Raw genomic sequence first — 27,085 nt, forward strand, 5'->3', positions numbered from 1 at the left:
CAAAATCTAAACTGACTTTTACAGGCTTACTGTCAAGGTCTATTACTTCACATAAAAGAGGGCCACCGAGTTCAGTTGGTTTTCAAGCAATTTTACACTTGGGTTCAAAATGGGAAGAAAACACGTTTCAATAAGGCATTTATGTTTTTGATTGGTGGAGCACGTGAGACAGGAAGATGGGGGGCAATAAGTGGAGCAATGAGAACAGAGATATTTCTGGGATGGATGGAGATAAAGGTTGACATTAATTTGGGTCTGGCCTTGAGTAATGCAACTATCCCTACGTATAAGTTCAAGGGGCCTTTCACTGTATGAATAGGTGACAGAAGATGGATTTGCTATCGGCTGTTGTTGAAAGAAAGGGGCAACAGCTGAAAACGTAGCCAGAAAGAGAGGGATGGCAGAGAATAAGAGCATAAGTCTGGCAAATAATTCAAAATATAACCGCGATACCCACTTAAAAAATTCTCATTTGCTAAGAGGTATATCACAAGGTGAGCACAAGGTGATGGAAAAGCTGTCATGTACATGGTTAACATTAACTTATCATGTTTGCCCTGAGTCTTATCGAAGAAATGTGATAAAGGCCTGCGAAAGGCAGCTCCTTTGTTTTCCTCTCATTAGGAGTGGGCCGTCTCACACTCCACCCTTGACTGCCTCGTTATTCCTTTAATTAATCAGTTCTCATCAACAGCACCCTCTCTTTCTTTCAAGGGCTCTACAATGTGCTTTTTACTCCCTCTGTTTTTCCTCCAGCAATCCTGTGTGTGTTTCTTTTATCATTTCAGAAGGCTTTCACCTCCCTCCCCCCCAAAAAAAGTCTCTCCATCCCCCTGCCTCCTCTGCTCGGGACCCCTGTCTGATTATTATGCCATTAAGCCTCCCCTCCTCTCCTCTGAAGGAGCAGCAGGGTCCCTCTCCAATCTAAAGAAGTCTTGGGTTTTTTTCCCCCTCCTTTCGCTGAAATTACCCGGCGACGCGTGCCTGAGTTTCTAATTGGCATGCCCATCCCTGGAGACAGCCCCCTCCCTTCCTCCTAATGAAAAGCCTCGGCCTTAATTACACTTTCCAAACGCTGATTGTTATTGACAAAACTCCTGTGGCTCGGACAAACGACGGCAGATTAGCTCCATTACAGGCAGCCCTCCAAGAAGAGAAAGAGAGGGATTTCAAATCGACAATGGAAAAAAAAAGAGGAGCGTTCCATTTTTTTCCCCTCCTTGTACCTTGCTCTTAATTGTTTGGACTATTGCTCCACTTAAGACGTCTCTTTCTTTCCCCAATGCATCGTTTCTGTTCAATTGTGTTGCTGTCAGTATACTTTTACTGAGGGGACAAAAGCTCAGTTATGCTACTTGAGAGAAAATGTTCATCTTTTGTCAACAGACAGGATTGCTGATGGCAGCATGAGTAAACAGGAGGATTTGGCCTAATGCTTTTGTTTGCCTGCAAAAGGTACATAGACTGTCTAAAGCTGATAGGGCTGCAAGGTCCAAAATCAACACCTAGCATCAAGACAGACAGACCTGCTCTCTGTATAATTCCTGCAATCATTTGCTGATAAAAATTTACAGAGGAAAATGGATGGAAGGCATAATAGGAATCTCAATTTGGCTCATCTACCTTTTCTATTTGGCTTTACCATAGCATGTATTTCACTACTAAGCCAACAGAGCTTAGTCCTGACCTGAGCAGCTGTGCCTGTTGTGCAGATTTTTTTTTCCAGGCTCAACAATATCTTTCTCTTCCTGATTAATCTGGAGCAGAGCACACAGTTTCACAGTTGGGGGTCTTTCATTGCCTCTCTAATGAGAAGCTGCAATACATTGTGTCTTGCAGATAACCAAATCAGTCCCTATGCAGAAATACACACAGAAGCAGGACAGGAAAAATAAAAGATATTTTTGAGTCTCCTCTCTTTTGTGTTTGGGTAAAAAAAAAAGCACCTCCTCCCAACCAAATCTGACCTCTGTGGGATAAATCCAGTGATCATGACAGATGATGCCAGCATAATCTCTCTATGTCAAAGATACCCCAGTTTCTGTTTTATAACAATTACGATTACTGACCGTTTTGTTCCTCGTTATTTTGTTCTTTTGCAGTTTCTGTCATTTTGTACCTAACTTTTTGGGTCATCGCTTGACATTCCTGCTTTGATAGGTGATGATTTAAAGTAATTTTCTACGATCTACTGATAGATCGTAGTCTCATGGATAATGTCATTATGTGACTCCAATAAATATTAGCAACCACTCAGACTCTGGATTTTAGTTTGATCAGAAGTCACAGTTTGGTGCTACTTATTCATAAAATGTTCAAATTCCATAAAATTGAAATTACTGTCATTCCATTTTTTATTGATTGTTGTTCTAATTCTCTTTTTTACCCCTAGATTCTCATAGCACATGACAGATTGTAACCCCTGGTCAAAGCAACATCATGTGGCAATATATTTGCTGAATTTCCTCAGAGACTATGGCATAATACAGAAAATTGTTTTAATCAGTTGTCAGTGTGAATTAAAAATGTTTCCCTTGTACACAAAAAAAAAATCCCTGGCCATATTTCTCCAATTTATACCCTAAAAACTTTGAAATGAAATGACAAAAACTACAAAAGCATGAGATGGCAGGTGGGTGGAATGAAAACTCATTCCATAATTCTTCATATTTCAAGTCTGTTTATGCCATTCAGAATCACATATCTCAACTAATTCATCAAAATCCCTACAGAAATAAACTGGTTTGAAATGTTAAGTGCATGGATACAAACTGGAAATGAACTGAGAAAATAAGTAAAGGGCAAACTGACTCAAAGCTTAACAGAAAGATAAGTTTACATTGTATCATATTTAAAATGGTAGTTAAAATATTTTAGGGTGGTACTTTGAAAAAAAATATATTCTCCAGTAGAGGTATTAAATAAATCTCTTTCCTTGAGTATGTTTCGGTGTTGCTCTGCAAGCAGAGGTTTCATGTATGTCAGGTGTTTTTGTGTCTATTGACGTGGCAACATGAGATGAAATAGCGGTAGGGGAGAATAGGGGAAATACCTTGTATTGTCCTTTTAAAAAAGGCTTTGCAGGCCTCACAAGAAGCTACCCCATAGTGATACCCCGAGGCGATATCTCCACAGACCAGGCACAGCCTCTTGGGGAGGGAGTTTAACATGTATTCGCACTTTATGGACGAGTCCTCCATGATGGTGCTGGAGCAATCGTCGTAGCGCTTGCGGCAGGAGCCTGCGCCGAGCCCACCAGGGGTGAACATGGGTGGAGAGTCCAGGCCGTTAGAGTGGCTGTTCATGGTACTGACATAGCCACCACTGGCGTCCGAATTTCCGCTGGGACTGTGGTGGCTGACCGTGTCGATGACCGAGGACGGGCTGGATGGCTCTGTTTTGATGTAGGACCCACAGCTGGACGGTAGATGCCGTTCATCAGCGGCCATTCTATTCAGCAGCCTTTATTAGAGGTGAGGGGAGGATTGATGTCGGGAAAATAAACAAAAAGAGAGAAAAAGATGATTAGCAGAAATAAATTTAAATTAGGAGTACAGTAAGAGCTTATCAGCAATTAAACAAGTAACTTTTCTAATTAATTGATCTGAAATACAACTTGCAATAACTAAGATTTGTTTAAGAATTATTGCACACTATATCAATGATCTGCTGATCATTGACAGACAGACTTGCTCTCTGTATAATAGAAGTCCATCTCTGTGGACTTCCATCCACAAAGATGAATAATTTTCCAGTCAATAAAAACACCATATATAAGCGCTAACAGTAGCATCAACACTTTTTGGTGTTACTGCTCACACAGGACTGAAACTCAACTTTCAGTTTCAGAGAAGTGTGTAGAAATATCATGAGGATGCACAAAGATATAATAAACTTTTTTAAATGCTGTGCTTCTTATCCTTCGGCCGGAAGGTAGCAAAACTTTTAACAGATAACAGGAAACCTGTATGGAGTACAAAAAAGCTGCTCTGTTTCATCCTTTTAAGCTTAAAAAAGCTTAAAAAGTCAAGCCAGTTAACACACTACACCATACTTAATCACTAACAGATCACACTTAAAACACTCGTTGGTGTGGAAACTGTTACTGTGGGAAGAAAACTCAAAACATTTGTTCTCAAAGATAAAGTTAAGATCAGAGGAAGCACCGAAACATAAAAAACTATAAAAATGAAACTGTACTTTCATATGTTGAGACAAGCTCGCCATTCATGCAGACTGCTAGAAAGCAAGATAGAGAAAGTATTCAGCAGATAATAGGAAGGCTGAACAAATTGTGTAAAGTTCATCTGTTATCCTTGCTTAGCTTTGAGCTTCTCTCTTTTTCGGAGATTTAAAAACATTTGCAGTGTTTTCGAAATCTGCGTAAATGTAAATTATGTTTTTTGACATAAGTTTACTGTTAATAACACTAACTGTGCTAATCACCAATATATCACAATAAATACAGTTTTATGTCAACTCTCTGGTCATTTCACAGTGACTCCTCTCTAACACAGACATTGCCTTTATTCCTAATATAAATAATTAATCATCATTCACAGCAGGAAGGCTAAGCATTTTGGGATATTTTCATGGGGAAATCAGCCAAAGTAGGTTAAAGCTTTACAAAATCTACCAATTGCTTCATTTTTAATGAATATGAATTTAGGTTTTGTAATCTTTTGTTCTCTTAGTCACTGTGCCCTCACATTCATTTAAACTAGCAAACCAGAATCCTAAGTGTTTCATTAGCCACGCACTATGGCAGCTGTTAAAGTCCTTCAGAAAACAAACACACACAACTGCAACACAAACGTCGGCACACATTCCCTGCACAATGCAAACACACAGACTGACAGGGAGGAAAGGGAAAACGAACAAGAGGCAGAGGGACAGAAATCAAGAGTGCTCAAATAACTGAACACACACAAGTGCACGCACACACACAAACTGGACAAATCAAGATGGGGGCATCTCAGTAGTTTAGAGAGCACAGCGGACCTTCCCTTGTCTCCTTGAGTCAGCAGTCAACCAAAAGGAAACATGATGGCAAGATATTGACTTTTTCACTGTCTGCCTTATAACTGTATTTTGGAGTACATGTAATCTAATGCTGTAACGTGTGCAGACTAAAGTGCAGCCTTTTGGCGGTGGCCACAAAATGCACTCTGAGGCTTTCCATGCCTATATAAATGTATTTCAGTCCTGCTCTATAACCTTTAACTTGAAATTGCACTGAGTGAACGGTGGCAGTGGGAGAGGGAGCGTCGGTGCGGGGTGTCCGCACATATTTTCTTTAGAGTGAGCTGAAGGGGTGAACAAGGAGGGGAAATGAATTACTCAATGTAGCGAGGATGCTGTGTAGACGCATAGTAACCTCTTAGGGTTATGGTGAGGTCACCCTCTAACATGTATGCACACTCTTTGCATTAGGCACCATGGGAAGGGTAAAAGGTTGCTTGCACTTGCCTGCATTAGCAAAATTGAGCCTTGCACAGCTTATGCAAATGCAGATTGAGGGGTTCAGAAAGAGTGGCAGCCCAAGTTGTGCTTTATTTCCATTAACATATTGCTAACTAATGGTAATAGTTAAATGTTTAACAAGTCAGTTTATCATTTGAACTAGGAGGGGTTGGTGTTTTCAAGTGGGCTCCGAGTTTCTGATTGGACGACAGCGACACGTCTGAAAGCTCCACAGAACAAACAGGAGACGAGACACCAAAATTGCGGTATTGGTTGGCCGAACATCTTCTTGTTCTCTCAGGCTGATTTAATTGTAAGATGGGTGACAGAGGAGTTCAGGCCCAAGGGGGTCACTGGGTCAACCTTATTTTCTCACCCCGGCTTCCCGGGCCCGTGGAGATGGGGGTCAGCGTGTCAAATTAAATCTCATTCCTGGGTTTCCCCTCCCCTGCTGTCATGTATATTCATCGGAGCTCTGGGTGCCCACCACTTCTGGAAATTCACAAAAAGGTTAACTGCTAAAATAAATAATAAAAAATGTCCCCTGTTAAATCTGTTGACCTTGTGGATATAAGCCCTTCTGTCTGAGCAGTCTTGAAATTCTTCTTCCATTAAAATGCCTTCACTGTATAAAAATGAACAGACATGCTTTTTTGTATTAGAGAAATTAAATTCACTTTAATGGAGATGCACCAAGAAATCTGCAGGCAACTAAAATCATCTGATTTTATGCCTGACTAATGATTGAGGCTAAAAATCTGACCTTTTTTCCAATTAGTGAATGCATGTGGTCATACCAAGTACTAAGAGATCCCTCTGACTGACAGCATTATTGTTTGTTTCAAAAGTTACTACCAAAGGAAGAATGGTGAGTTACCTACAACAAAGACAGAAGAAAGGAAGTGAATTTTCCACATAGGCATGTCAGCTATTCAGTTTATGACTTAAGCTTCAGCAGGGAGCTTAATTTATCACAACACAGTTTCTCAGTTTTCATCTTTTGGAATAATTTCTAACATTTTGTCAGAAATTGTAAACTCTCACAATTAAGAAATGGCTTTATGAATTCTAGACATGATGAAAAGTTTGCACTGCTAATGATGTTAGGTGATCTAATTGTTCATTTTTAACACGGAGGACACTTTGAAATGTAATTTCCAAATATTTTGCCTTATTTTGAATACATTAGTAAAACCTGCTTTTACGGCAGAGTATTGTAATGCCAACTGCTCTCTCTGACACACTGGGTGACAAAAGAAAAGCCACTTCAGGCTCCTATCATAGTTACATTAAATGATTTAATGGTTTGGCATTCTAACAAATACTAGCAGATAAATTATTTTCAAATAGGTGCAACTGTTACTTACTTTTACGGGTCCCTCCAATAAAACTTATCATTGGATGCACTTCAACATTTTGAGGTGTGCTAAATAATAAAGAATTGTAAAGTTGTGTAGTTGATGTGTTTTATGTTTTTAACCAAAAAGTCGACTCAATTTTTTGTTAATAATAATCCCTGGACAGAAATTGTCTAAATTCAGAATCAGTAGGTCAAATCTTTTCAAACTGATGCATCGCTGCCTCTCTACTGTAGCTTTTGGTTGATCTAATTCATAATTTACTCTCTTGCGTTACTGCAGTCACAAATATTGTTAATCTCTTAGATCTCATTCTAAAATGGGCCTTGCTGCTCTTGATAATGAATGCAGATTACATCCCTATAAATTAACAAGTACCTATGTGTTCATCTGCTTTATGCTCTATGTCTCAGATGGATATGTGCACCTGCACGACAGGCCACCTGCACTCGGCTTATTAAAGGCAATATATTAAAACGCAGGAGCACAAGATGGCTCCATTTAGCTTTTATTTCACAAATTCAGAGTGAGCTTAACCTCGGTTCAAAGGCCATCCTCAGGGTGACACTTAGCATAATTGCATAAGTGTCTTAACTGTTTCCCCTCCAGCTCAACGTGGTCATTTATAATAAATGTGCAGACTGGAAACCCCTTAACTCATTCTGGTATGACACATTACCACCACCACTATATGCTTATGTTTTTAACAAGCCCGCTTATATTGATTAATGATGCTGAGCGAATACTAACCACTTAAACCTGCTGTATTAATCAAATAGTCTAAAATATTTCTATAAATATTCCTAATCTCCAGCAGGACAGGACCAATTTAAATCTATAAATACAATTGTAAGCGGAAAATGAATTATGAGCATTAAATTATTTGACAGCAGCAATAGTCCTGATAAATAATTCATTATGTGGGGGCAGGTAGTAATTAGCTCATGTGGTGCACAGACAGAACAGACAGAAAAGGGTTTGCTGAACTATCTGAGACTTGATGCTATAAAATCTATAGTTCTTTCTTCCTTCCTCGAGCTAAGAGCCTTTTCAGATTCTGCTGCCTGGCTGCCCAAAGGAACGGCTCTCTTCTAAGACACAGTATCTCCCCTCTGTCTTTTCCTTTCTCCGTTCCTCCTCCTTTTGTTCCCTTTGTACCGATCAAAATTCATGCTGAGTAGAAGGTTATGGGCCCTGTAAACGCACAGTGCGCAGTTTGGTTTTAATCTGATTCCACCTGGCCCTCCTAACAGCATTTCAGATCCCTAATATCATTCCGCCGGCGCGACTGCGGCCGGGATTAGCCGGACTAACGATCTGGCAGCTCGTACTACACTTGCAGCTCCTCAGCTTCCAGGAGGAGAACTGTGGAGCTCTCTCCTTCTTTCTCACCTGAGAATGAAATTCAGAACATCGGCATGAACACGATTTGTTACAGTCAATTTGAAAGTATTCCCGCAGAGAGGAGGACACTGAAATAGTTCTTTCACCTTGTTTTATGTTTGACCAACCAAAACTGTGTCTGAGATCAAGCTGGAACAGTGAAGAAATTCTTGTTACATGTCCCAAAAACATCTTTTCACACGTGTGTGTCACATCCCTGCTACCTGATCAGACTCTGTAAGTGCGGGGGGAATTATATGGTGGGGGTTGACATCAGCAAGCAGGGCGATGGTGATATCAGATGCCCCGACTGGGGGCAAATCTGTCTTGAGGGCCTCAAGCGATGTGGCCTGATAAGCCATTGGCCCCAGAGTCAGCGCTGGTAGGACGAACTCAATTAGCTCCTGACAGAGCTCCCCACCACAGACAGACACACAAGCAGCTGCCAGGCTGACCTCTCCTCCAGGGGCCAGCGGTACCTTTTAGCGCTCCAACACGCACAGGCGGGGAGTCATTTCTGGGACGGACGAGACCCAAAATCTTCACAACCTCAGAAAAGGAAAGAAATGCACTGATCAAGTTTTCCCTGGCTGATATAAACTTCCAAATTTCTTCAAGATGTGAACTGTGGATAGTGATTTTTTATTTTTTTCTAATCTAAGAACTATAGAGAGAAAATATGCAGGAGTAATTACAAAATAATTTTTAAAGACTGATTTTTATTAACCTGAAGCAGAAGCTGGCTGAAATATTTCCAGAAAATGATGGGGGCTCTTACTTTGGGGGCTAGAATGAAAAATAATCTTTATTTGAGGTCAAAGCTGCAGATTTAAAGTATTTAATCCACCTCTCATCAATCAGAAGTGATTCCGAGTTTTTTATCATTATTGTTTTGAATAAATTTAAAAAACCCTCTTCTTAACTGAAAATTACACTAAAGAGTTTTTGGTTTTAATTTATCAAACGAAAAGGACAAAACTTTTTTTCAGCATTTGACCAGGTAAACACCAATCAAAGACAATTTGTCAGATTCTGAGCTTGGAACAAATATACATTTGTAGATGGTGTACACCATCTTTGGGTGCTTGAGTTATGTTCTAACACAAGAGCCAGCAGTTTTGTTATGGACCCGCTTGATGTTTAAAAACATGCAATTCTCCAAAAATATGCTGTCTGGATTTTGCATCTCCGATTTCAAGTTAAAGACCATCAGGGGAATACGAGGCTAAATTACTCCTGGGACATTGAGCACGAACGTGTGTTCAAATGCATGTTTCTGCTAAATAAAGAATATAAAAAATGGAAATATTGGGGGAGGAGGGTTGCTTTGAAAGCTGTGGTTAGGTTGGAGGCAAACCCGGTACTCCAGAGGGACCAATCCAATCTATGACGGTGAGGCCTCTAATTTTGGAGTTTCTCATTCATTAGTCCTGCTCTGGCAGAGAGAGATGACTGAAGGGAGGAGGAGGGAGGAGAGGTGGACCTGAAAGAGAGGAGGGCCCTCTTTATTAACAGATATGCCAGACACTCAGGAGAAGCTGACAGAGATTTATGATGTGGAGATCCATAGAGGCAAACAAAAAGAAAGATAAAAAAAAAAATTGGAATCAGGAAGAGCGAAGTAAGAAAGGGAAAAACATGATGAAAAGTTCAGATGCACTGATCAGTCGGACGGAGATTGAAACATATGATTACCCCTGATTAAATTCCCCTTGTTCATTAAATGCATCAAAACTTAAAACACCTAGAGTTTAAAGCTGAAATACACTTTTTATGCACCTTTCCTACAATGTATATGTGGATTACTTAGATATCTTAGAAAAAAACGATTCACGATCTGAACTACAAGTCAGATGCAATTTAAGTCTTTCCTACTTAATTCCAAAGACTTTTGTCGTTTTTATTTTATTTTTTTGCTCATTTTTGAGCTTGGAGTGGTTGTGAGTTGACGTGCACTGAAGGAGGAAACTAAATCCACCTTGACTCTTATTAATGTTTTTTTTGGTTTGTTTTTTTGCTGGTTTCTGTGTTTTTATTATTATGTATGGAAGGCTTTACTGGGCTCTTTTGTTTATTATGTTTTTACCTGATTTTAAAATCAATAAAAGAAAAAAAAAAAAAATCTATATATATATTAAAAAACTATCGATAAATGCTACTAACATGTAATGTTTATTGCTTGTTTTATAATTGGTTGCTGTATTATATTGTCATGCAAAGCAGTTTGAACTACCTAGTTGCTAAAATGTGCTGTAGAAATAAACGAGACTCGATATGAGAAACTAAAATTATTATCGCTATCAAAGAATCTGCAATACATTTTTACCACATTCCTAATATAAACAAATCTGTACCAAAATTGAAATCAGCAGGAGATAAATGAGAGAAGTAAAAACTAAAAATTTGTATCAGCCAGGAAAAATCTGATTGGTTCATCTCTAAAGCAAAGAAAAAAAAGAGTCAGAGAAAGAAGTGTTTATTGTTACAACTGGAAAGGAGGGTCCCAGATCAATAGTTGGCAAGCTAGGGACATGTGCATGGTAACCACTTGAGGGGACCGCAGACTGGATAATTATGTTTTTTTTAAGGACTGCAGCAAAGGATTATATTTAGCTGTTTCACAGTTATGTCATTATAGTCTTTAAAAAGCCATGAGCTCAGTCCACCGCGACAACATGAGCCCCACGCTCCAGCAGGACCACGAGACACAGCCGGCCCAGAAGCAGATCACATCTATTGATCCATCCCTCCCACCTCCTTCCATCAGAGGAGCTACTGGAAAGGAAAGAAAGGTCCTCTTGTGATATAGGCGCTGCTGTTTGTCTGACGTAAACTGTCTGGGTCGCAACGGGCAGATCCTGTTCGTCTAAGGGGGCTGATTTCAGGATGTTGAAGGAAGTCGTCGGCTAATGATAGAGCTACTGTCAGTGGGGGAAATGTGGGAGCGATTGACTAAGAAAGGAATTAACGCGCTGCCCATGCAACCCCGGTGGAAAAAAACTCTCTGCAGGGTTGAACTGTTCATCAAATTGCATGTTAAAGGACAGATTTGGGATATTCCAGCCTCCTACAGAGTACATTTGGGATCAAGTTTCTATTGCTGCCTTTTCATAAAAACTGATTGCCATTCTTCACATCCATTATGAGGCACAGTCATGGTTTAATTTGACAACATAAATGTACAGTGTCTTTAAAAACTATGAAAAGTAATTACGCCCAACTGGAATAAGATTGTTTCTGCCAAAGCTTGCCAAACCAAACAGATTTCATTAACACCAGTGATGTCAAATAATATTTTTTATTGGTTGTAATTTCAGTTGAAAGCATTCCTCCAAAACTAACAATACAATTTATGGAAGTTATTTATTTATGGAAGTTATAATCTTTTATATGCAGAATTAATCATTTAAAAAAAAAGACCTGTCCACACTAATAGAAAAAAACATGAATAAATGTACATGTTTATATATCTACTTTTGTTGAATGAAGAAAGAAAATAATAAAAACACCAGGCACAATCTTATGCTATGATATGTTACTGATGCACTGTCATCAAATCCCAATATACTCTTCAAACCCCACTTCAAAATTTATAGGAAGAGCAAAGAAATGAGAAAATGTGCATTACCATTAATAATCTACATAGAAAAGATGTTGTATCACAGCAATTGTTTTAGAAAACAAAGCTACAAATATGAGATCACAATATCAAAAGGTTTCAGTGCGAGCAAAGCCCTACCTTGAAGGACAGCTTGCAGGCAAGATCATACAGTACTTCAGAGATCAAGCATTCAAAATCTGCTTCTCAAAAATTACTTTAGGCAAGATGGGACAGGACTGCCTTTAAGATTCACACCTGATCCAAATCTTAGCAACCAACTTGCTAAAACTCAAGAGTGGGAGAAAACTTTGGGATGGAAAAGGAAAGTGTGGGTCAATCAGTTGAAATCGTCATCATAATATTTCCAGTACAAACTTTCTCACCGTTCAAAGCCTAGCTATTTGAACAAACACCACATTTTAGCTGATCTCCATATTGTATGGAGATCAATTAAAGTTGTTGTGTTTTTCAATTGAAACAACTTTCATGTTGCTAAATTTGTATATATCTTCCTTCCTTCTGGGATTCTTTGGATTTGGTGGCATGCTGTTATTTGTGCAACAAAATCAAAGGTTGTACATTTCTGCAATGCCACTGCTGTAAAAAAAAAAAAAACTTTAAAGAAGAGTTTAACTTTCTTTTAGCAAGACATGAATGTAGTGCAGCAACATCTGTGGGAGGGGCAGCACTGTGGTACTGCATGCTCCATAATTCCTGCATGTTCGCTGACATCTATTTAAAAGACCTTAAACTACAGGAATGAAGGTTTTACAGTATGTGTAAGGTTCAAATATAAATAAAACACTCATAAAACAGTAGGATTTTTTTTTTTAAAATGGCAGCATTTCAAAATGTGAATTATGTAAGCTTGAACTTAAAATAAATATGAACATGAAATAAAAATCTAAGGAAGAAGCTAATTCTATCAAAAAGTTATTGGAAACCCTTGCTTGTGCTGAATAGTTATAACAGTGTGTGTGTGTGTGTGTGTATGTGTCACAAACAGAGAAATATTATTACAGGGGGTTAAGGCTATTTAGCACAGTCGAATGTAAATCACAGGTTTAGACACAGTCACTGTGCATATAGGAGGACGAAGGCATAGAGCCATGCATGAAATTACTTCATTAATCTTCCTCTGATAGGCCGTCCTTGTTTAGGGGGGGAAACTCTACCTGCTTAAGACAAAGACCCAATCTCTCCACACCCCCAAATAAATTACTCTCTGCAGAAGAAGATATAAACATAAAAAGACAAACTAGTTCAAGCGCGCACACATACACACACACACACAAATAAATTGTTCAATATTAGTGGGCCAAAAAGCTGCAGGCTTATCAGGTGAAGATTTAAACTCAATCAGATGTGTCAATGTTTGCAAAGGCTCACAGACACTGCGTAATCGCGGCTCACGGGAACCATTAAAATAATGATATAACATGTTAATCCAGTTGGAAACGCAACTTCATTTCTGCCATTAAGGACGCATTCTGAAGCGCACATTTCAAACGACGCCGCGGAGCACTGATGTTACTAAAGAAACTCCATTGTTATGACTGTCACACGCTACAGCGGTCGACACTGTCACAGCAATAGCCTCCAGCTTTTTTACAGGCTCATCGCTACCAGCTGCCACACATTCTCTATAAATAGTGCTGGTAATAAAAAAAATTTAAAAAAAAGCGGGTGGGCCTAACTGATTTATACGCATGTATCCACCACAACACCATTCAGGAATAATTAAACTTTGGGGAGATTTTCTGAATTAATGCGTTGCCTTTTGGAGGGGGGAGGTGAAATCTAACCGCATGTCGCAGCTTCAACAGTCAGTCACTCAGTGTCACCATTTGAGTCTACTTAGTGGTGTAGGCGAGGTATCAAAACCTATCGCGCTGCTCATTTCTTTCTGTCTTGAAGTCTGAGGGGAAAAATAAAATTTTGAAAGGCTCCAATTTATTTAATGAATAAAACGAATAAAAGAAAATGTACAACATGCTTTGTAAAGATGTCGTAGTTTTGAACGCAACACAAAAGTAAGGAATTCAAATTATAGAAAGTATTGCTTCAAATCGTGAACTGAAATTTGGTACTGTTTTCAAAAACCTCAAAAAGGTGAATCTAAATAGAGTTTTACTGTCCAAAATCAGAGTATTTTGATATATGACTGATTAATTGCTGCATACTGAAAAGTGCATTTTAGTGAAGAGAGCACACACACACACACACACACACACCTACACATCATTGTATGATCATAATATACACGATCATAATATATTTGATAAAGGCAGGCCACATTACACAAAGCAACAACACACGTTCAGAAAGGTGCACAACATGTCAAAAAAGTCACAGTAAAGCCATAAGATTTTTTATTAAAATTATGATATAATCAAATAAAATCAGTGAAATTATGTTAAAAATTATAATTCAGTCATAATAATCAAATTTAAACTTCAGCATGGCAGAGTAGCAGCTGGTGAGTTTTGGAGCTGTGTTTTAAAATAATGATGAGCGTCTATGAGCAACAGTACACCCGCAAAGTGGATGTGAAAACATTAGCCAAAACAACTGGCTTGTTACTGGTATGAAGGTAAGTTTTAAAGTTATTTTCAGTTCAATAGTTTAAAGGCTTTTCAATACAAAGAGAGAATTTTCTCCCTTAAAGTAGCAGTTGCTGACCCTCCCCCACTTGTTGCTACACAGGGTTCATGAACTGGCTGCAAGAACATTATTATACCAAGGTTTGAAAAATGAGTTTTAACACTATAAATATTTTCTTTTTTAACCTTCCTTAGTTTTCAAGTCCTTTTCGAATCGATGTAGTTTTTGCCGTCTGTATGGAGCGTTGAGTAATTTACTGCTGCTGCACAGTGCAAGTCCACTGGCTAAAAGTATAAGTGTGGTGTTATCTGTTCTAAAGCACCACTACTCAAAATTAAAAACTAATTGAAAACTAGGCAGATTACCGACATCAGCATACACTCAAATATTTTCAAATTTCAAAACATTTTCCTTCTAACTATCCGTTTCAAAGCCATTTTTAAAATGATGTAAGAAAAAAGGCTAGAGTCAGGGTTCAGATAGTGCTGTGTGAAACAACACTGCCCCTCCTCCATCTGTTGCTGCACACTGTCAGTCAGCTTGCTGAAAGAAAGCTACTGCACTTTTTCTCACTTTTTCTTGTAAACACCTACAGTCATGTTGTTGAAACCTAAGGAGTGATGATTCTCATTAAGCTAATGTCATTTTTAAAACTAAGGCATGAACTGACCCTGGATGCATTGTGAAAGTGGCATTTTTAATCACTTTTATAGTGTGTGAATTGGCCGACATCTTGAACAAACTTTGGATTTAAAATACGAGTGATAAGAATCCATTTGCACACTTTGAGTTGTAACTACCTTACTACCTTCTAATACAGACATTGAAATAACGGCGCAGTAGCTGCAGCGTTTATTGCTGAGGGGACCTGGTGAAGCTGTCAGTGAGAATCAGAGCTTCTACTGTGATGGACGGTTTCAATATTGATTTCATAAATAAACAAAGCTAACCATCGATCCTAATGTTATTTTGCATTTCAATTACTGCTTTGAAACATAACCTTCAAACAACTGACTGCTCAATACCAATGGCCTCCGCTGATAAACACCCATGCAGTTACTCCACATTACATCACATTTTCTACAGGAACTGCAGAGACAAACACTCTATAAAAGATTTCGGTCTTTACAAGTAATGCAAACTTTACTTATGCAACACCAAAACACTACATTTGTCACTTATTTTTTCTTTTCAGCTTCCGTTCTGCTGTTTGCGCGTTTGAATACTTGCACATATGCATGTGTGAGTGACTAAAGAGGAGCCCTTGAGCGTCAGAGCAACAGGAAGAAGTGCTGACGCAACGTGTCAGTGATAGCACTTTGCTGCCACAAGGGCATGAGAGCCCACATAGGCTAGCATTATCCTTTCTAGACTAATGGACCTGGTTATTTTTAAACAGATTCTCACACTGCGGTGGAGGTGTCCAAGGTTACCATGGGCGAGAAATCCGGAGGGGGCGCGTTCAGCAGAGGCTGTTTGTTTCCATGCAGGTGGGTGTTGTGAAATAATCAAAGAAGGAAGGCAGGTAATCGCCAAGAGGTGGAAAGGGCAAATTTAAGATCTGAGGAGGCGGCATGTTATGACAACACTGAGATAATTGTAAAATGAAAGGCAGTTAAAAAGAAAAAACTGCCCAGATTTATGCCGCATTTGTTAAAGCAACCACTCGACATGACAAGGGGAAAACCTTCTACCATCATGTTAGCATGAACTTTGACACTTCTGAGGCTACAGAAAAGTTGCCATCAACAAACTGCCAAGACACTATTTTTGTTTTATCCTGAGTTTGGAGTATTTTTTACAGCAAGAATAGGTAATACATCTATCTATGTATCTTTCTGTTCCTGACTTCAGTGCTGCTCAGAGCATGGAGAAACACACTACAGTCCCTCCCCCACTTGTTGCTTCACACTGTTGGTTAGCTGGTCGAAAGAGGGCTACTAGTATTTCCACTGAGTAAAAGACGGACAATTTCATCAGTTTGGAAATGTTATTGACATCACTCTTAAAAGGGTAAAATTGTTTTAAAAGCTACAAGCGAGATACGTATCAAGATGCAGACTACCTCACCAGATTGCCCAACTAGTTAGCAAATAACTAGCTACTCGCTTTTTATGAGGAACAGAATTACAAAAAGTTCAAATGCATCATATTCTGCATTTGAAAGTACAACTAAATTTTGAAATTTTGTGATTGTTTATGGCATACATTTTTATTTTCTGTGTAAACACTCAAGATATAAACACTGTTGTAATACTACTCAGGGTTTTTCTGTGACCCTCATGTCAGTCCATAAATAGCTACAATCACTTTTATGTGTTCTGGAAGGTTTTTATCTTGTAATCAAGAGTGGTTTTATGCTTTTATATAGTTGTTTGGCAACTAAAACAAAGTGAACTATTCCTTAGATACTTCTAGAATCTAAAATGGAAGTGAATCTTAAAAAGCAGATGGGCTTGTAGTTAAGAACATACCTAAAAAATGTGTGGTTAATTAATAGCAGTGTAGGCTGTTTCTTTAAGTGTTGAAAGAAGCAGTCATTCACAACTTAAGAAGTTAGTTTTTTTGTAAGTAGTCAAAATGTACTTTTAACGCTTTTTAACATTAAGCAACCTGTGAGCACCATATAAGTTAAGCAGCGCACACTGATAACCTGACTAATTAACCACCTAATTCAAGCTGCATGGACCACAGAAAAAGCCACACTCCTCCTAACCCACCTGTTGCTGCACACTGCCAGTCAGCTGCAAACAGCAAAGATAAATTCAGCTGTTTGAAAATAATTATATTGCTGATGTGGGAACTAAATATGCCTCATCTCTTCACTTATAAAGGTAATGTTATTAAAAACTATAGCATGTTCACTACAAGTGGCATGTCATCTAAGCAGCTGACTGCTGACTCCTCCACCAGTGGGCCGACTAATTAAGCCAATATGAACTCATTATTCTTGTGTTGCTCTTTGAAGAGCACATCTACTTAAAAATGTTCAATGCTTTTCTTCAAAAGTCTAGGTATGAAAACCAAATTTACAATTAAAAATTATACATTCCTTTATTTTAATAATACTGGTCAATACGTTAGATATTTTAGAAGCAGTCAGAATGTTTGTTTTTTGTTTTTTTAAAAAATAATTAGACCCCCTTAATTGTGGTCATTTTTCGTAATTTGACTCTATGTTATCATACGCTGAGGATCTCTTCCCGGCCCATTCCTATTTTACAGTAAGAGTAATGATACTAGATACCAGAAATGAGAGGTCTCCAGCGTGGCCATGGGACTCAGGAATCTCTCTAATGATTTGGACAACAAAGCCCTGTTGATACAAGGAAGAAGTATTTAGAATTGGACAACAATCTCAAATTGAAGCACAAAAGAAACATCTGAAATCGTCCTAAAAGCTGAGGGACGTTAAAGCGACAGGTGGCCACAGAGGCCAGTAGCTCCTGGATCGCTGTAGGGTGGCCATCCTCATCCAGGAGGCTTTTCTGGTAATGTATTCTGAAACCAAATTACCGTAAGCTGATCCCATCTGGATAGTGTCTGAGCGCGGCTGCTTTGGTTACTCACCACTGCCTCTAACCTGCGATAGCATCTCCATGAAGACAGCAAAAATCTGATTAACCCAATAACAATGAAACACTTGGTCAAAGAGCAAGGAGCTTTTAACTTAAGATACACTAATGCAATTCCCTCGCCTTGTTTTCTGAAACCTAATAAGAATCAAGCGGACGGACCGCCAGAGATGGCTGTTTGCAGGCTCTAATGCAGCAAGCTGGGAATGAAGTCAAATAAATTGAAATCTAATTCATCACTGCGCACTAACTTCTTTCTGCCTCTCTAAAAATACATTAAAAAGCTCTTATTTCAAGACGGGAAATTGGATAGCCTTGTTAGTTTATTGCAGTGGCTGTGCCAAGAATAAAGGAAAGCATGGGTGCTGAAAGATGTTTAGGAATGAAAGAAGTAAAATCCCAATTCACTGCTGCTCAATTCTTGTTTTGTTTTTTTGTTGTTGTTTTTTTTTTTTTTTGAGAAAGCAGCAAAGAATTTACACTCGCAGCCATGACGGATTTCTGACCAGTGTGAACAACCGCTGCAAGGAGACGGTCACACTCACATGCTCAAAGAATAAAGGGAGATATTTACTTTTAACTTAACAGAAACAGTAGCACTAAAAAGAATATTAAATTACTATGGAAAGTACACTCAATTGTAACTATAAACCTGTAATATATGAATGTTTTGTGAAATTTCTATTACAGGCTTTGTACAATTTCATATTAGTGTGTTAGAGAAAAACTTTACTTCAGTCTGATGCCCAGAAAGTGGCGACACCCTCGAGACAATCTAAAGTGTTTTACAGAGATTCCACCACAGTAATGTGCAAATTGCAAGGCGCGAAAACCTCCAATAGAGATCATTCACCCCAAGCATCACTTCTACATTCAGCCCTCAGCGCGAGTTTGAAAACACCAGGGAAAATGAGACACTGCTGAAACAAAATTTGCGTCCAGAGTTGGAGAGGTTTCCCCAGATCAGCTGCTCCACAGTGGACAAGTCGTCAGGTCAGGGGTAATAATTTCCATATGAAACGAGAGGCGTCTTTTCTCATGAAGCGGTGTGAACAATAAGTCTAATATTCCAACTTGGCTTCAAAAAAATTTGTTCTTAGAGGGCTTATGTATTATCAAACTTTAATACCAAATTATAAATTTATAATGTGCATGCTTTATTAAATGAAGCCTTCTTCAATGCTAAAGGGATCACCATAAAAACTGTTTATAATGTTCATAATTTTCTACAATTTCCCCTTATTTGTGGCACATTTATAAACCTAAAAGAAATTTGTTCCATTTTACGAGTAAAAACTGCCTTATAAAATCTGATAGGTTTTCTACGCAGATAGTTTTTCTTATTAATTTAACGTCATTCATAATTTTATAAGTTAATGAGCCAACGTTTAACTAAAATTATTTTTTTTTATTCAAAATTAAATACTGATTCTGAGAAAAAGAATTCAACACAACTGCAAACAACATATGTTTTACAGCTTTATGTTTCTGTAATATCAAAGAATACTCATTAAATATTAGTTGAAAACTACATTTAATGAGAAGTTTTGTGGGGGGAACTATTAAAATAAAAAAACAAACCTTGGGAAAAATAGCTCATTTAGTTGTAATTTTAGAAGATTATGTTAAAAGGTAAAATGTGCTGTAACAAACATTAGAAAGCGAAAAGCATTTAAATTTATAAAACGTTTAAGAAATGTTGTGATTTATGTTTAGGTGATGTTACATAAAAAAAAAAACATAAAGGAGATTTATGGAGAAATCTGATGCATTTGCACAGGCGTAGAAGGTAAAATAAACACACAAAATCGGTTTCACTGATATGCAACAAAATTATACATTTTCATTAAATACAGACTTTAGAAATTACTATGTAATTAAAAGCTATGATAAAAACCTCCCAATAATAACACTGAGAAAAGTAAAATCTCTAAACATTTCTGGTGAGTCTCATAAGTTGCACAAACAAGTAGTTTATCTTTAAGTGTAATAAAAACCAAAAGGTTGCAAAAACCAGATTTTTTCTAGCTTAGCTAAATAATTTTGGTAACTTTCTCTTCAAATAGATTAATATTTTTCACACCAAAAAGCAGTTTATTTTGTCTGAAGTCTAAAGTGTGATTTACTGGTGGGCTGATGAAGTTAGAAAACCAGCGTGTCCCAGTAGCAGCCAGGAGCTGTGGGGAGGTGCAGCTCGCCTGGACAGCGTGCCGCTGACTGGGACAGACCTATCGGCTCTCTGAGGTTACTCAGGCTTTCTGTTCTTCTTTTCCCAACATGCAAAATGTACATTTTACCATGTAATTCATCCTTCCCAATTCCAAGCATTCACACTAATCTCATCTCCTCACAATATCGCTCTCATTCCGCCTGAGCGGACGGCTCGGGCGACAAAGCCATCAGTGAACAAGCTTTTAACCCAACTGGACAGGGGACCCGTACGATTCAGTGGTGCAAAGTAAATCAATCAGGCACGCTCCGAATGAGACTTTTACATACAAAGACAGATGCTTACAAAATATTTTAGACACGTGCACCTGCTTAAGCTACTGTCAAGTCTAAGCTGAATTAAAATCCCTCATGACACAAAAAAGTGAATATTTACAGAAGTTGGGATGACAAAAAAAAAAGCTGCAGTTTTAATTGTCAAAAGTTATTTTTGTATTTTTTATTTTTTGGTTCAAGGGATGTCAAAAATATAATATGAACAGAGAACTTAAGAAAAATGGAAAAAGGAAATAAAGTTCAATGCAACAGCTGGGTTAAACAAAAAAGTCAAAGGTGGAAAAGAGAAACAAGCTGCACCTACTGGTTATGATAGCTGAGAGGGTCTGGAAGACAAAGTTCGGAAATGTCCATCAGTCCAGTTTTAGCATTCCAGGAATGAGAGGAAGAGGAAAGAGAAAACAACTGAGACCCGCTTCTTCCCCAAATGATAGCACAGCACCCTCAGAGACAACGACGCCGCAAAGAGCCCCTCCGGCACCGCGCTCCCCCCCCCCAGCTGCACAGGTATGTCGGGCTCTGATGAACCGAGAGTGTGTGCGTGAGCATGTGTGTGGCGTGTGTGTGTTTGTGTATATATAAGTGTGCAAGAGAGAGAAGGAGTGTGTGTCTGAGTGTATGTAAGAGAATTTGAGAGTGAGAGAGAGAAAGAGAGGGAGAGGCATAAAGGAGGGGGTAGAAGAGGAGGGACAGATAGACGGAGAGGTAAAAAGGGGAGGTGAGAGACAGAGGAGCGCAGGCAGCAGCGGGATGAACGCTAAGATGGAGAGAGCATGAGAGTGTGAGCAAGAGGAATGACTCTTTCCATGCTCGGGATAGGGCTCTTTAAGACTCAAGGGCTTGATGAATATGGAACAGCTGCTGTTGGCTGGCTCCGAGGGGCAGGACTTAAAGCGACAGAGGGGCCGGCGAAGCTCCGGGGAGGAGGGATCCCAACGATCGCTCGCTCACTCATACAACAACACGGCTCACACGCATGTAGACAAAACACTGAATTGCGTGGGCAACGGAAATGCAACAAAAAGCTCAGTTTTAATCGGAAACATACAAAAAGTCTGAACCTCAAGGCTGTGAACTGCGAGTCAAACACAGATGCAGGTGATTTGAAAAGAGAGAGTGGAAATACTTTCTCATCTTGTTCTTATTTCACAAAAAATTATTTTTATGTGTCCAGATACTTGAAGATTTTTCAGATTTTTGTAGATTCAATACTTCACAGTGACAGTCTTGCACAGATTCACATACCTGGTTCTGATTCTGATTTAAATCAATTTATTTTTTGGGGTACTCTTTCCAAGAATGAAAAACAAAAAAGGGAGAAAATGGGATGCAGGTTTGTTACAACAATCAAATAGTTAAACAACAAAACTGCCTATAGATCAGCTTTTAAATATTACAAAAGAATCTGACTGCTTGGAAGGAAACTATTAGAAGTACAATAAAAAGAAAGATACAAAGTACTGTTGCTGCAGAGGGGACAGTGTCATAAAGAGAGCGAGATCTGTCAAATATTCAAGTCTAATACTGGAAGCCATGTTTGCTGAAGTGTCTATTTCACTTCTAAATAGAAGAATGCTTCAACAAAAATGGAGAAATGCACCAATCAGCCTTTTCCCAAGCAGATACTAATTTCTGGTCTTGTTTGAAGATTATCGTGCTGATTCAGATTTAGCCTTTGTTCCAACTTAACAAATTACTTTTAAAGATAACAAAAAGTTTTTAGGCCTAAGTAAAATATGAAGGCAGGCAGATTAAACACTTCAAAAGACTAAATGACCATCTAAAGTACTTTAAATCCAGATGAAAAGACATCATGAAGCCTGCTGAGAACTTGTAATTAATGTTGTATGTCCAAACTTAGAAGTAAAAAAGACACAAAAAATGTTTTACTTCAACTCTAAATGTAATTGTTTTACAGAAAGAAGCGAACCAGGGTTTTATTAGTCTTTTTGAAGCTAAGTTTCTTTAAAGTCTGAGCAGTTTAGAATTTTATTTGTCTAATGACTATGACACATTGATGAAAAAAATGTTCTGCTGGTTGTTTTATAGAGGAGTATCCCACAGAAAAACATGAGAGCGCAAATATATTCCCACTTTCGCATCAAAGCCTGTTTACAAATTATTTATCAGATTTTTATTCAACATAACAAAAATTGCTTCAAAGTGCATGTTGATCGATGCATTTCTTAACCTCTTTCTCTGATTTCTTTAAATAGATCAAATAAAACATTGAACATCCGCTCACTTGGTGCTTCTCCAAATAAAAAGTCTGTCTGACAAGTCTGACACCAGCTGAAGTTTCTAAAAGGTCCAGAGAAAAGATCACTTTACTTTACCTGCTGCAAGCTCAAGAACAAATCTCAGTAAATGTTTTACTGAACTGTGTGTTTTAGCTGTATTTTTGGGTGTTGCATGTGAGAGAACCATTGTAAAGCTTTCCCCACCTGTGAGAGATGATCTCAGGCCATAAGTCATACTCTTGGAAGCCCGATCGGCCTGCAAAGGAGCGGAAAATCCAGCTCTGTCTACACTAACCCCAGCTTTAGAAGCGCCTGTGTTTCAGTGTTGATCAAGCTCAGTAAGAATGCAGAGAATGCAGATAGCATTTCACAGTCAGCGAGGGTCTCCGTGTTACTGTATCCCCACATTATAGGAACAGAGCTTACCATGGCATCCTGACACTCGACTGAGTCCGGCCAAAGGAAAACAGCACTCTGCCCTCTTCTCGGAAACTCACGAGGTGCCCTGACGGAGCTGCCCAGCTTCTACGGCAAAGGTACGAGAGAGCAAGGAAGAGCCGCTCTCTAGGAGATTCTTGCAAAAAAAAAAAAAAAAAAAAAAAAAAAAAGAAAAAAAAGTGTGTGGCATCGCTCTGCTACTGTTCAGTTTTCTCTGCTGAACAGGAACAGAATAAACCCCCTGGAGGGGAATCCAGTTCCATTCATCGGCTCACGTTTCCATAATCAATGCAAAAACATCACGCAGTCCCTATTGATCATCACAGGCCTACTGATGTGCAGCAGCACTGCCTCCACGTTGACACAGATCATGCAGCAGCTGCTCCCTTTTTGCCACTAAATTAAGGAAATTTCTATTGAGATTCATATGGAGTCAATTTCATTTTCTCAGATTACAAAGTGTATTATAGGTACAGAAAACTCGACATGTTTTTGGGCTTAGTTCTGCAAAAAATGTCTTCAGAATCCAAAAAATCATGGAGAGCAATAATTTTAAAGTAGAATGTTAGGACACCAATATATTTGACAGAGGAGTTTGTTTCTATACAACTTTTACTTTCCTACAGACAGCAAAATTCAGTTACTAAAAATTTTCTGTAGCATTAAATGACTTCATGCTTTCTAAGGCATTAGATCCCTGCTGTGGTTGTCGTTGCTCCCCACATTATATATGTACATATATGCAAAATCATTGCGTGGTAGCTGATTTTACAGCATCGGGTCATACACAAATAAAGAATAACTTAAATTCTGGCATCAAGAAAACATGTCAATATCTAAAATTTTGTTGTTTTCTTTTCTTTGCTGTTTTTCACGTTTTTAATGATTAAGTTTTTTGTCAGCAATTTCCTCTTAGAAATCCCGAAGCATGTTAATCAAGAGTCAGAACTCCCATGATACCAGTCAAAAGGCACAACAACAAATAATATATACTTTGATGCACTGCTCTTAAGTTTAATTTAAAAAACAAGATAAAGGCAGAGAACATGTAGTTTTATGCATAACTGGAGATGATCCTGCATTTCCTTCATTTGCTCTTGAAATAAAACTACTGTACTAATTCCACCCAAGTATCTGCATAACTTTTTTTTCTTTGCTCGTATTTATTGAAGGATCAGCAGAAAGTGTAAGTGAACTACTTGAGGCACCTAAGAAAAAAATCAGTGTAGAAGTTCTATCTCTATTAAGCAACCATAGTGAGCCTCATACCTCATAGCTTGAATGGTATCAACAGAGTAATAATTTATCGCTAATTCAATCATTTCTGCCTCATGAGGTTTTTTGTAAAAGCATGAGCAATGCAAAGCGAGGATAAAAAGTGCTATGGTGGAGTGCTATGGACTAATCACCCTCGCCTTGACTAGAGGGGGGGGTGATAAAATTCTGCTAAGGGCCTCATACAGCTTTGGGTCGGCTCTGTTTGGATGCCTTACAGTACTCAAAAAAGAAAAACCTGAATGAATTAAAAACAGAAATCAATGGAAAGCAGGAATCTGCATCAGCCAGTTATAATTTAAGTGCAACTTTAGTTACTAAACTGATAAATCCCCCCAAAAAAAGATTAACTTCCAGTGAAAAGAACCACTCAGGAATGTTGGCGTAAATGAAGTTATTTGGAATAACAGTAAAGTAAAAATGATTGATTAATAAGAATAGATGAAAAGTTCAAACCTGAACACCTTCTGGAGCTGAGTTTTATTCAACAGAAACACTGAAAAAGCTCGTATTAGAAATAAAGTCGCACCATAATGATTCATATTTTACGCATCTAACAAGTAATTATTCTTGAAGCAAATAGCCATAGACTAAACTGTCAAAATAAATAAAAATAAATAGATATACTGAAGCTTTTGCTCCACACTGAAAAAGTCAAACCGAAAAGATAAATCAGCTACTGTTCCCAGAGGAAAAGTATTGATCTCCACGTCTCAATTGGACCTAAACTGGTGTAAAATGCACGCGAGAAAACATGAAAAAATAAAACAAAGGGGGGAAAAACGTGCCGAATGTGTTATGAATGTGTACCTTACTCGGACAGGTCATGTCCCATCCCCGCCGCGGCTGCAATGAGCACAGGCTGCGCACTGGCTGTGTGAAAGTGGAGTCTTCAGGTGTTGCTGTTGGTAAGGCTCCGTCTGTGCGTCTGAGCGCGCCGTTTAACCGCCGCGCACCGCAAACGCACCGTGAACTCCTCCTCCGGTGCGCGCCCTGCGGCTGAACCAAACACCTCCAAATCCGCGGAGCTCGGGTCAAATGTGGTTCAAGATCAGGGAAAAGTTCTGACGCAAAAGTCTCTATCTTTTCCTGTTTCTTTGATTATTTATTTCATAAATGAAACTTTTTTTTTTCTCCCACCTGCATCGTTCTCTGGCAATGTTCCTATGTGTTTGCAGCTGCTGCTGCACTGTAATTGAGTTAGTTTTCCCTCTTTTTTTTCTCCCTCTGGCCGGGGTTGAGCATCATGTGGTGGGTGGGTTTTCACCTGAGAAAACGGGAGGTGAGAGCAGACAGATCACTGCTGCAGGCAGGCAGGCAGTCGGTCAGTTTCCACAGTTGATGAATAAATAAGAGACCAATTGCAGCGTCGCGTCTGTGCAGCAGAGATCACAGTTACTGTATCAAGTGACAGACTTGTTAGTTTTTGTAAATATATTTTTTTTCAGATAAATATTTACAGGTTAGCCTGGTATTTAGCAGGGGCGTTGCGAGATCTAAACCCAAGCTGGTTCCAAGGTTTCTGTTTTTGGTAAATATTTAATATAAATGTGTATATTACTAAGCCTATCTTTAATATTTTTACTATAGAAGTATGTATGTTAGTAAATGTTAATGATGCTGCCTTTTTTGCAGTGTTCTTCCAAACAATAAGGTGGGACTGGTTGCCTTGCAGTGTCATGGGTAAATCTCCTTCACAAATTGACAGCATATCAGTAGTTCATGGTGTTCAGGCTTTAGTAGAAAATTCTTGTTTCGTTAACATAATAGTGTAATCCTAAAATTTGGATTTAAAAAATTAGAAAAAAAATAAAATGAAATTTTTGGGCAAATAGACGAGAATAAAAATATAATTTATTATCCCACAGTGAGAAAAGCATGGACATTCACACACAGATAAAAGTAGGAGAAATGGGCTATACAGTAGGTGTAATAAAACTGCTGTCTAATCAAGAAATTTGCTGCTAATTTTCTCTCACTCGTTTATGTGTTTTGGTCTGTAGAACAAAACATGTCCATTGGTCAAAATCAACAGGCAAAACCTCAAAGGAAAAAACATTTGGTGTTGGCCAGGAAAAAGCAGAGAGTGCATCTCTACTTTTCATAAAACCGTATTCAAATTTAGTCTTGAAGTAAAAGTTTCTTCTGACTTTTGGCCTTAAGAGTTAGACATGCATGTGCAACATATGTTTTCTGAGATATTTTATAGAGTTTTTTTCTTTTTGATTTAACTGGTTTCACCTTGCAACCTCCTCTGTTACACAAACAATGCATGACATTTTAGGCTTTCCTTATTCCTTTATGCTGTCTTCCCAAACTCTCTAACTTTCTCTTAACATAAATCTTTAGGCATTCATGCTTATGCAAAGACCAACAATCTACTTTTTAAAGTGAATTGTAATTTGCTGATTGACAATTCTCACTCTCAGTGCAATAATAACAGACAGAGGACATTACCAGTTTGAAGTATACTGACCGTCCTCTGTAGACTCTCACATTTAAGAATTGTGATTAAAGGGAGATTTCAGATTAATTAATCACTTTTTCTTTTGTCCTCATTTCTCAGCGTTGACTGACTCTCTCAGCTGTAAACCACACTGCAAAAACCATGCAGCTCCATCGTCTCCACTAGAGGGAGGGCTA

General features: G+C 38.5%; 1 protein-coding gene across 7 annotated transcripts in view; it reads right to left on the reverse strand.

The window, feature by feature from the left end:
• The window catches only part of esrrb (estrogen-related receptor beta), a 57,269-nt gene extending 31,703 nt beyond the window's left edge, over positions 1–25,566 (reverse strand). For 2 of the 7 annotated variants that reach the window (XM_055038714.1, XM_055038713.1), the window contains exons 1-3: positions 20,794–21,286; positions 17,657–17,725; positions 3,053–3,462 (exon numbers count right to left, since the gene is read on the reverse strand). In XM_055038714.1, the coding sequence (XP_054894689.1) occupies positions 3,053–3,462; positions 17,657–17,725; positions 20,794–20,843 (529 nt within the window). In that variant the 5' untranslated portion in view covers positions 20,844–21,286. Of the gene's footprint in view, positions 1–3,052; positions 3,463–17,656; positions 17,726–20,793; positions 21,287–23,155; positions 23,243–25,252 lie in introns of those variants that run through there. The other 5 variants (XM_055038715.1, XM_055038717.1, XM_055038719.1 and 2 more) reach the window with 5 other exon arrangements.
• Between the last annotated feature and the right edge of the window lie 1,519 nt (positions 25,567–27,085).

This window comes from Poeciliopsis prolifica, unplaced genomic scaffold, assembly GCF_027474105.1.
Source record: "Poeciliopsis prolifica strain line A6 unplaced genomic scaffold, Auburn_PproV2 SCAFFOLD013, whole genome shotgun sequence".
NCBI classification, from domain to species: domain Eukaryota; kingdom Metazoa; phylum Chordata; class Actinopteri; order Cyprinodontiformes; family Poeciliidae; genus Poeciliopsis; species Poeciliopsis prolifica.